Source organism: Psammomys obesus, unplaced genomic scaffold, assembly GCF_907164565.1.
Source record: "Psammomys obesus unplaced genomic scaffold, mPsaObe1.curated_primary_1811, whole genome shotgun sequence".
Lineage (NCBI taxonomy): Eukaryota > Metazoa > Chordata > Mammalia > Rodentia > Muridae > Psammomys > Psammomys obesus.
The window spans coordinates 13,162,868-13,174,468 of record NW_026589732.1 but is presented as its reverse complement, the minus strand read 5'-3'; the positions used below and the strand labels follow the sequence as shown (position 1 = coordinate 13,174,468).

General features: G+C 50.0%; 1 protein-coding gene across 1 annotated transcript in view; it reads left to right on the top strand.

Moving 5' to 3' along the window:
• Position 1: 1 nt before the first annotated feature.
• Epb41l4b (erythrocyte membrane protein band 4.1 like 4B) overlaps positions 2 to 11,601 on the top strand; it is a gene marked incomplete at its 5' end in the record, with an annotated part of 149,589 nt that continues 137,989 nt past the window's right edge. The window contains one exon of the mRNA XM_055605280.1: positions 2 to 301. Within this exon, the coding sequence (XP_055461255.1) occupies positions 2 to 301 (300 nt within the window). The remainder of the gene's footprint in view (positions 302 to 11,601) is intronic.

The following is an 11,601-nucleotide window of genomic DNA, read 5'->3' as shown; positions in this document are numbered from 1 at the left end:
GCGGTTCCTGCGCCGGACCTTTGGCCGCCGCTCCATGCAGCGCTACGCGCGGGGCGCCGCGGGGCGCGGAGCCGCCGGGCTGGGGGACGAGCGGGACGGGGGTCCGCGAGGGGGCCCGGCCGCCGCCGCCAGCTCCTCGGTGCTGCCCGCCGCGCCCGGGGGCAGCGTGTTCCCGGCCGGCGGCGGGCCCCTGCTCACGGGCGGCGCGGCTGTGCACATCTCCGCCTGTGGAGCTGCCAGGGCTACCCTCTACTGCCGAGTCTTCCTGCTCGACGGAACCGAAGTGAGCGTGGACCTGCCGGTGAGTGACGCGGCGCGTGCGGGGCACTGGCAGCCTGCAACCCTTGGGGCAGAGCCCCCTGCCCCAGTGTTTCCCTCTGGGAGCCTTGCCGGGCCGCCCTTTGGGGACCCCTCCCCCATCTTCCAGTTTTTCCTAGCCCTGAACCCTCCCGGGACCACCAGCCCAGCTATGTTCCGGGCTTTGGCACTCTACAGCGTAGGGTTGGGGCTTCTTTGGCGCCCACCTAGGTTTTGGGGCCTCACGTCTACCCCGTGGCACACTGTCTCTACGTCCCCATGTCCCCTCCCCTTGGCGCAGGTGGCCTGCGTTCCCTGCCAATGTTGGCCTTCCGATACTGGGTTGAGTAGAATGTTTTTGGTGTGAGGCCCTGAAGCACTGGAGAGGAAACCCTTGCCTGCTGCTCAGCAGGTGCCCGAGTTTGGGAGGAGGGTTAGGGAACAGTTTTGCCTCTGCCTTCTGCCGATTCCCCTAGGGATAGCCCCTACTCCTATCCCAAAGTACCCCATCGCTCACAACCTCGCAGGGGGTGGAGCGACTTGGAAGCCAACTCGCCGGCCAGGTCAACTTTGAACGGACAGAGGCCTTGAGGTGCTGGGAGTTGGTCCCAGCCCCTTCTGAACTGGCTTACCGACCCTCTCCGGGCGGTGCGCACGGGACATGCAGGGCATCCCGGGGTGGCAGCGCCAGGGCCTGTGTCCCGGCCACACACCCACAGGTGGTTGCACCCGGGCCCAGTTCCAGGGGCAAGCTAGGCCAGCGCCAGTATCTCCAGCAGAGAGTCCAGCTGCCAAAAGAGCCTTTCTACCCGAAGGGGCCAGTCAGATCTGATCAAACCGACGCTCTAGCGGGTGCCTGCTTTGCACCCCACGCTGCGGGAGTCTTTGGGCATGACTGAAGACACCGCAGTAATGGAGCTTTAGATGAGTTACCGATTGTCTGCAGCGTTTAGGCCTCCGGACAATCTATAACTGGGTGGCAGAAATTCTTTGGACTTAAGGAGAGGACTCAGCCTGTAAGGGGTCTCAGATGGGAGAAATCAGCCTTCCTTGCCTGGACTCTAATGCTTCTTTGTGTGGGTTTAATTTAGAGACAGTTTCAATTTACGGTAGTTTCATTTTTGTGGTTCCTGTGTTCCATAGGAGAGCATTTTGTTATGAAAATATCCTTGCGGGGCCTTTTCATAGAAAAGGTGCCAACATTTCCCAGCCCAGAGCTGTTGTTTTTTTTAAAAAGCATTCATGTCATGCTCCCCAAGAATTAGGCTCGCCACCTCTGATGCAGCCCGGAGAGGCAGCCTGAGAGCGGGCAGCAGAGACTAGGTGAGTGGGCAGCTTGGGTTGGGAGAGGATGTGGCGCAGTTTGCATCTGGCAAAGGAATGCTATCCTTGGGAACTTTGTCCAGGCTCCTTGCCGGGTGGTTTTCTTGTCTGTTCCCCAGGGATAATTGGCTTATGAAATGTATTGCCGCTGTCAGGTTTGTGTGACAGGCTTAAGTGGTGTTTCTGAGATGAAAAATTGCAAACGGAGTGAAGTGCCTGTGTGCTAAAGAGATCAAAACAGGTACACAGCTGAACAGGTTGGGATGCTGACTAACTGCAGCTGTTGGGGCCATAGGGGGAGGAGAACACTGGCTTCTTAAAAGGTTTTTCTCTTTTTATAAAGGGGCACAGAAGAATTCCTCTATCTCGGGTTTCCTTCTGATGGCAGATCCTTTTGATGTTTTTTTTTTTTTTTTGATACGTGATTGAATGAACCTCCAGTTTTATGTATACATACAGACATATGACCGTGTGCCATGTCTGTAGACAAATAAAAAGCAAGCCCTGGCTTTGTCGTGTGAGCTCTCAAGGAGGAAAGATGAAGAAAGATTACCAGTGAGCATGGCTCATTGATTTAAAGATTTATTAGATATTAGCACTGCATCGCTTAGTCTCCTCCACTGATCTTCCCAGATCTGAGTGTTAGTTCCTGTAATTAATTCTCCCAGTTCCGAGGTGTATCGCCAGGCAGCTGACTCCCCTGTGAATTTGTAGTGTTTGTGCTGTTCCTTAGACCCACTTTACTGAATCCTCTTTCTGTGCCTCCTTCTAGGCATTTGACCCCAGCTGTGCTTTTTCTGCTGTCTCCGGATGTTTACTGCTTCCTGGGTTCTGGCCTTGTCTGGCTGTTTGTCACACAGATAGGATTTACCTTTGACCTGATACCCCTAAGCTTCCTTCTGTATTGGATCACTTCCACAGAGACCTAGGGACCTGGCCAGACTATGACTACTTTGTAATTAAAACCCTCTGGTGGCCTTAGCTTTAAGAATTCCTTTGCTTAGCACACAAAAGTGGTAATGTGTTGTCATAAACCTTTTTATTAGCCTCTCTCAGGACAGACACTTGTGTTCTGAAATGGCCTCAAACACAGTAACACCCTCCGTATGACCAGGCTGCGGCACCTCTGTGCAGTTACTCATCATTTATGGGGTGTCTCCAGTGTGCTAAGCTACTTGCTGTAAACACAAAGGTCAGTAAGATATGGCGTGGAAGCTCTTGGAAGACACATTGGAAAGATGGTTTTGTATTCTAAGTGAGGCTAACAGGAGAAACATTCCTTAGTGGGATGCTCCAGAAGGTTGAGGTAGGGCCCATTGGGGTGTGGTATGGAGGACTTCCTGAAGTTTTTGATGCTTGAAATGATAGCATCTTAAACCCACTGTCACTTGGCAAAGCCATGGTCCATTTGTCACAATCAAAGGAAGATGCCTCTCATTTTCCACTGAGTTCCTTCCCAACAGGCTTGGAGGTGGGTGGTCTGATTGGTTAAATCTGCCAGCATTCCTGGATGTCCTGAGTCCTTCGTGTAGGTAGAGCTTTCTCAGTCAGGATTAAAAAAAAAAAAAAAAAAAAAAAAAGACTGAGAAAGTCTTTTGAGCCCCCACCTATAACACAATGTACAAGCCCAGCTCCCAGGTGACACCCACAGTGCCACCCGGAGCCACGTCTCTTCAGAAACCTGGCCCTCCCACGGAGGGCACCTCCCTTCTGTTGGTCCAGCCGTGCCCAGCCTTCAGGTGTGGTCTGAGGGAGCCAGGCGCCTGTCTTCTGTGAACGCGGCTGTAGCTCCCACTGGATGCTGTGCTTGGCAGCAGCACCCACTGTTGGCTATTAGCTCTCTGTTGACTAAATCCCTGGCATCTCTTGTGCCTGGGCGGCCTCTGCTCCGCCCCGCCTCTGTTGCCTGATTGAGTGCATGCGATCTTTAAGCAGCCCTGTGTGCAAAGCTGTTGGGACTAGTGGCTTGCCTGTGAGGACTCCCGCCATGCCTTGCTGGTTGGCCAGTGTAACATTTGGCACAGTTGCTTTCACTGTATCTAGAGCTTGGCATTGACTCATTAGGGTACAGTACAAACGTGGAAAATTTCAGTGTTACTTTAGAGCCCGACTGTGCCACCTTGGGCAATGGAAGCTCAGAGCGTTGGTTTCTCCATTCTTAAAATGGGGAGATGAAATGCTTAAAAACAAATTAGAATGCCTCAGTAAACTGCAAGATGTTGGAGGATTGCTAGAAAGTTATAATTTCTTAAAGTTCTCATTCTTTTCTTTGGAACGTGGAGAAGCTTTTGAAAAAAAAAATGTAATATGGACTTTAGAAAAGCAAAAGTGAGCTGTACCAGGCAGGCTTCCTGTTGATTGGCTCTTGGAGTGGAATTGGAAGCAGGATGCTATATGAGGGATGTTTTTCTAAGAAGCCTCACTTTGGGAGAGGAAAGGAGGCTCCTCACAGGCTTCGAAGGACTGGTAGAACAAACATGGCACAGCATAAAGATCACATGCCTTATTTAGGAACTCAAAGAATGCATCCTATCCAGTGTGTGTGTAGGTGACCGAGGCCAGAGCCCATAAAGTAGCTTTCCTGAGTCACTCCCTGGAAAGCTGGAACAGGCTGCTGCAGGAAGGCATAGAGCGAGCTGGGTTGTAGGATTAGATTGTAGCATTAGAACCACTATTCTTGCCTATGCAAAAATGGGTGAGATTTGTTTCTGACAGTCAGGAGCGAGACAGGCTTTCTCAGACTTTTTTTTTTTTTTCTTTCTCTTTTTTTAAGTTAAGATGTTTCAGTGTGTTGCCCAGTTGGCAACTTCCAGCAGTCCTCCTGCCTCAGCCTTCTCTGGTGCTGAGACCGAAGGCATGTGTTAAATGTTTTCATTTCATCTGAAGAAAGTGCTGTGTGTGTTTGTGTGTGTGTGTGTGTGTTATTTTCTTCTCCAAATAAATATTTGCAGAGCCCTTGGAGCAGAAGAGGCTTCAGCAGTTAAGAACACTGGCTGTTCTTCCAAAGGACCCCGGTTCGATTACCTGACAGCTCACAACTGTTTGGTAGCTGTGGTTCTGGAGTACCAACGACACTCACCCGGAACACAGGTGGTGCACAGACAAATGTAGGCAAAACACAATGTACATAAGATAAGAAAAAATTTAAAAGTCCACAGAGTTACCCCTGGGATCCTGGGTTTGGTATTTCAGGGAACTGAGCCCCTGGCTGCTCACAGCCCTCCGCTGCGAAGGACGCTGATAACTGCCGCCCCATCACACTCTCCAAAACACTCTGTCTCTGGGGACAGCCAAAGGCAACTACACTGTACATTAAACCCACTATGGGCGTGGGTGGCGTGTGTGTGTGTGTGTGTGTGTGTGTGTGTGTGTGTGTGTATGTGTATGTGTTCGTGCCTGCTTGCTCACGTGTGTGTATGTGGTGGAGGTGGGACAGTCTTTGACCTGGGTATTGGGCTGGGCTTCATAGAGCCTGCTTTTGCTGCAGTGGAGTGGAGGTTGGGCTGCAGGAGGAACGTGATGCCAGCTAGGCTGTGGCAGTACTCCAGGGGAAGGGTAATGAGGGCATCTCTGGGAGAGGGGCAGAGAGCCTCAGGGCAGTTCATAGGTGGAATCAGGTGAGTATGTGGGGGAAGGGCACGGTGCCAGTGTGGAGCATGTGTGGATGCTAGGCCTTCCTTCACCCACTATTGTGGGAAGAATGAAAAAAACACAAAGGAAACCCCCAAGGTCTGGTTGCCTCAGCTGCCTCGCTGCTCCAGGTCTTTTCCTAGAAATAGATATTAGTGAATGACGGCACATGCCCCATCCTTTGCCAGACTTTCAGTGGACTCTAGGGAGCCTTGGGTATCCGTCTCCATGGGTCATGAGATTGTGTTGTTTCAGTAAAAGATGCCTTTACTATAAAAGGTGAGCCGAGCTGGGAGTGAGAGAGGTGAGTGATAGGCACCCTTCCTTGGTAGGCTGAGATAGAGACTAGGTCCCTGAAGCTGGTGCCACACTGGTCAACCTGAGGAGCGGGGGTGTGGTTGGTGAGTTAGGGCTCCCCTAGTCTCTTCCAGGAAACTAAAATGACCCTCCAGAGGTACAGGGCTCTGAACAAACATTAACTTGCTAAGTATTTCCATGTGCATAGTCTCATTGACTTCTGTCTCTGGTTTTGAAAAAGCAGAAGGCTGTGGGGGGTCAGCTTTTCCTTTACCTTCTTGCCTGGAAATGTAGCAAACTTCTACCCTGGTACCCAGAGATCCTCCTCTTCTTTATCCTCCAATACATGCCCTTCCCGATGCTGGACCTCTTCGGCTGGCTGGCTGCAGACGTCCCCTTCTGCTACTCTGCTCTACCGAGAGAAAAACCCTCTTCAAAAGGGGCTTGCACTCTGTTCATCCCCCAGCCAGCTTTTTACTGCCAGGGTCACCTACTGATTTATCAGTGCATTTTTCTCCTTCATCTCCACAGTTAGAACCAGGTTGCCAGCAGAAGGATTAGAAAAATATGGGGAGACCAGAGATATTAAAACAGCTTCTCAGATTTCATGAGGGGTTGGAACCACTAGTGACATCATGCTCTGTCTTCATCTGAACTTTTAATCTTTGCATTGATGTGGAAATATGTATTTTGGGTGATGAACTTATGCGGGCCAATTGGAGAAGGTCTGAGAGTGAGGCTGAGGAATGTACGTTCCAGGAACGTACTGCCATGTGGTTGTCTGAGCGCAATACCTGGGTGAGAAGCACTTCTCTTTCCCCCATTCTTCCTCCTGTTGACAGTTCCCTGAGTTCCTTGCATCAGGGACAATCCGCTGGAAGAGTCTTAATTGTTAACTTGACACAGTGCAGACCCGCTCTCAGTGAGGGATTGTCTGGATCAGGTTGACCTATGGGCCTGACTCCCGGGACTGTCTTGGTTATGTTAACTGATATGGGAAGAACAGCCTCAACGTGGACAGGACCATTGCCCGGGGTTGGGTCCTGAGTTGTTTAAGAGTAGAGAAAGCAGCTTGAGCAGTAAATGTGCATGGATTCATTCTCTCTCTGCGCTAGACTGTAGATGGGACTAGTTGTTCACGTTCCTATAACTTGGAACTGTAGATTAAAACAAATTGTTTCTTTTCTAAGCTGTTTTTTTTTTCTTCTTAATTGTGGGCTGAGACCCTAACTCTCTCCTGTAAAACTCAAGGATGACAACAGTCAGCCTTTCTGGGCATTCTGGAAGAACCCAGGACCCCTGAGCAGAGATCCAGGCAACTAGATAGGGAGGTTGCAGCCGGAGTCTGTCCAGGAATGCCTGTGAAAGCTCCCAGCTAGAGCTGGTCTCCTGGATGTGGCCCGGAGCCTGGCCTGTGCTCCCTCCACCCCAGTGTCTCTAGTCTTGCATCTTCAGCCTCTGTGGTTCCTTTCCAGCTGACTGTATCATCTTACCTGGTCATTTGATTTTAATATCCATTTACAAAAAAATTTTCCAAAATGTGTTTGCTTGTCCAAGGCAGTTTTTTTTTTATAGTTAATAGAGGCCTATGAAGGTCTTCCAATGTGTTGGGGGAGGGTGTTTCTTGAGTTCATAGTCAATGGTAGACATGTAATCCTGTGGGGAGCAGTACGAGGAGGAACCACTGAACTGTGTGGTACTGTAGGAAAGGCTTGATGCCCACAGTGGCTGGGACTGTCCCAAAGGATGCAGAGGAGCACAGCTGTTGTATTTTGCTGGAAGGTATCTGGGCAGCAGGTGCAAATGCATGGAGGGTGGGAGGAGGGAATTCACTGTCTGGGCTCCTTGGTGGGGGCGGGGTGTGGAGAACTGTAAACTCTGACTCCGTCCTTTGTGAGGGACCTTTGAAGTGTGTGTGTGCCTGGCTCAGTGCTCAGGGCTTCTGGGATTATCCTTCTGGAAGTTCACAAAGACTGTTTTCCCCAGAGTTCTACAGGAAAGTCAGGCTTAGCTGGCAAGTTAGGAAGCTTGCCTGAAGCCATTCAGCTAGCAGGGTCCAGCTTCAGGCATAGAATGTGGAGGAGATGGCCTGAGAACTCTCTGGAAGCTCAGCTGGACATGGCATGAGTGCGTGGCTCTGAGCCTGTCCCAGGGGTTCACAGGTCTACAGGTGCACAGGTACCCAGAATATTTCTGCCTTTGAAGGTCACTTAGGACTTCCAGAACCCGAGTTGACATCTTTTGGTAGACTGGTTGAGTGCAGTTTGTTATTTGGTTTTCAAGACTGTGTTTCTCTGTGTAGTCCTGGCTGCCCTGGACCTCACTCTGTAGACTAGGCTGGCCTCTGACTCACAGAGATCCATCCGCCTGCCACTACCTCCTGAAGTGAATGCCTCCACCTTAGGTGTGTGGCACCACCGCCAGCTCTTTTGACTCGAATGCCATTCTTTAACACCTGGGTGGAAAGCAGTCTTCATAAAGAAGTGCCTAGTAGAACAACCTTAAAACTATCATCAAGAAAACCATTTTTTATCTCCCCATTCTGCTGTGGAGCAAGTGCTGCTCTGCCCTTTGTTCCTTGTCGTCTGTGTGCTTTTGTATACAGGCTGATAAGCAGGGAAGGTTTTGTTTGATTTGTTTTGTAGCCTGGGAGTTGAACCCACAGCCCTGACATGGCTAGGCAAGTATTCTCCATTGCCGGGCCTGTCCTTTTCTTAGCAAATCATTTTCCAAGTATTCGGGCTTCCTGAGCATCTCACCCTCTGCTTCTGGCTGGCTTGTCTGCCCTGTCTCTCTGTGTGTGGCGAGTGAGTAATACCTGCCTCTGCCTTGTCTGTCTCTGGGGGTTGGAGGTTGATATGCAGAGCATCTGCTATCCTGCCAGTTAAGCACCTTGCCTCCCAGGCTCACAGAATTTGTGTCATTTCTTTAATGGCCTTGCCTGGCGAGGTATTACCTTTTCCTTCCAGGGGGTTTCTAGAGAGCAGATGGCCACAGGCCACAGGCCTGGTAAATGTGGTCCATCCAGATCCAGTCTGGGTTCCCGGACTCCTTTTCCATTGCTTCCTCCAGCTCAGGTGCACAAGAAGCCCTCCTGTTTCACCATGTGTTCCTGGCATCTCTCAGGGAGGACAGGAAGCTTCCTTGGCTGTACTTCACGGTGCTGTCTCTCATGTCTGGAGTTTGGGTTCTGTGTGCTTCCCCATTCCCTCCCCCAGCTCCCCTCCTCCTGTCCTAGCGGGCAGTGTGCACAGCCTTCCCTTTTGATAGCTAAGAACTGGAAGCTGTTTGGGAATGGTGCACACCTTTAATCCCAGCGTTCATGAGTCACGGGGGGGAGGGTAATCTCTGTGCATTTGAGGCCAGCCTGATCTACGGAGTGAGTTCCAGGTCAGCCAGGGCTGTTGAAAGCAGCGAAACCTTGTTTCTTTGTTTGTCTGTTTATTTTGGTTTATTTGTTTATTATGTATACACTGTTCTGCCTGCATGTATGCCTGCAGGTCAGAAGAGGACACCAGATCTCATTATACATGGTTATGAGCCACCATGTGGTTGCTAGGAATTGAACTCAGGACCTCTGGAAGAGCAGCCAGTGCTCTTAACCTCTGAGCCATCTCTCCATCCCTGGAAATCTTGTCTTGAAAAACCAAAAACCAAAACCGAACCAAATCAAACCAAACCAAAGAACCTGGAAGATTCCTCAGGTTTTGTCCTACCATGGGTCTACCAAGTGATTCCTTGGTACCCAAAGCTGAATTTGGTTCTAGGAATGAGGTCATGCACCTTGCTGGCCTCTCTGAGCATACATCCACAGGTGCCTGCAGAGGAGGTATCCCTTGGCCCTGTGACGTTCTTCCATGTCTAGATCCTCATCCAACTATTGTCATCATTGTCATGACCATAGCTTTTGAGTGGCCCGATAGTGTCAATTCAATGCCTGTTACCTTGTTCAGCTGCACCTACTCTGAAGTAGAACTTTTTCAAAACTCACAAGGTAACACAGAGCTTACCTTTAAACAATCTTTAAGAATGTAGCCATTATACCAACCATCTCTAGAACTTTTTTCCTCTCCTGAAGCCCCACTTGAACATCAACTCTGCATCTCCCCCACCACACACACTGTCCCCCAACCTCATTTTTAGATGTTTTTGGGATCCTCAAAAACAACTTTGCATAGTATTAAAAGGACAAGCTTACCCTTCTTCGATTCCAGGTATATATCCCAGCTCCTGGTACCCGCCATTTTATTTTTTGTTACTTTGAGGTTGACTGCTCTCAAATTGGTGAAGTAGCATTTGCCTGTAGCATTTGCCCATTTGGCTTGTATCACTTGGCAGTGACCCTCTCAGTTGTAGCCTGTACGCTGTATATTGTTTATCCATTTATTCTAGTCAGATGATTTTATGAGTGTTAGACTTCATTACCTCAGTCCTCTCCATTCAGTAGGGCTGCTGTCATGGGAGCTGTGGATGCCCTCAGCGCTTCTGTCTTATTTATTTTAATTAATTAATTAGTGTGTGTTTGGGGATGAGAGGGTGCGCACATGCCATGGTGCATATTTGCCAGATAGAAGACAACCTTACAGGAGTTGGTGCTCTCCTTTTACCCTGTGGGCCCTGGGGATCGAACTCGGGTCCTCAGGCTTGGTGACAGGCCCCTCTCTACCTGCTGTGCCCTCGCCTCCTGGTTGTTGGAATTCTGGACCACTGGGATTTGCTGTGTTGCTCAGTATCTTCTAACACTGCCTTGTGGTGGTGGTAGGAGGTGATGGCCAGTTACATTTTTGTTGGAGCTGCCCAGAATTGGCAAGTGTTCCTTCTGCCCAGCGTATTAAAAAGGGAAATATAATCACAAAAGAACTTGTGGTTTGTTTGTTTGTTTGTTTGTTTGTTTGTTTGTTTTTGACCTGGGGCTCACTCTGTGGCCCATGCTGGTCTCAAACTCACATGGAACCTCCTAACCTCAGCCTCCCCAGTGCTAGGCGTGAGCCATTATACATGGTCAGATGTTCTAGAACAGGAAGAGTTTGGATGAAAACAATACAGGGAAGATCCTTGCACTTCCACCACCCAGCTTAAGCAGAGACCGATCCCCCATGAAGACACGCCTCTGAAACGCTTTGCTGGGCCGGATTCCTGCTTTTCCTCCTGAAGCTTGCCTTTCATCCCAATCTTTTTGTTTAAGGACTTCTCTAAGCAGTGCATTGTTAATTTCCTGCGCTGTGAGCTGAGGTGGTTTTTCCTTTAGCTTTGTGCATGTGAGACCCATCCATGATGATGAGGTTCCTGGGGTGCTAACCTCTCTTCAGTTACTCTGTTGCATAACTGTAATGGATCCGTTTATCCTTTGGAGACATTTGGATGTTTTCAGTTTAGAGCTGTTTGGGGAAAAAAAAAACCCACTTTGTCAAACCTCCTTGACTTGGTCCCAGGTGCAGACTGTGCCAGTATCTTCCAGGCTGCCTACCTAGCATGGGGGTGGGCTGGGCTGGGCCTCTTAAAGCTATACCAAGTTGTTTCCCAGCATCCTCAAAGCACGTCAAGGCATCAGTGATCCCTTCTTCTCTAGTGTCAAGCATTCTGCAGCATTTTTGCTTTATGCCTGTGGTCTAGTGGGATTGAACCATATCCTCATGAATGCTGGGTAGGTATCCTGCTACTGAGCCAGCCCCCTCATCCCTCCCTTCCCCCACCTTCCTTCCCCCAGTTAGTGATGGGATTAAGTATTCCTTAGTCACCCATATTGCCTTCTGGGCCCTGCAGTGTGATTTCTACCTGCTCTCACTGTGCTTTGCCATTGTGTTATGCTCTTTGGCCTTCATACCTACTCCTTACGGAGGCCATCCTATCCCCCTCCTCAGAGCACACGCAGGCGGCAGGCTTTCTTGGCAGCCTCACTCTGGAGGAGGAGCTGTTAGTGTCTGACTCCACTGCCACTCAGCAGGAGCTCCATTAGCAGCTTCGGGGGCTTTGGGTGAGCAGGGGTGAGACATAGAATCTTCCCACCGTGTGTGTGTGTGTGTGTGTGTGTGTGTGTGTGTGTGTGTGTGTGTG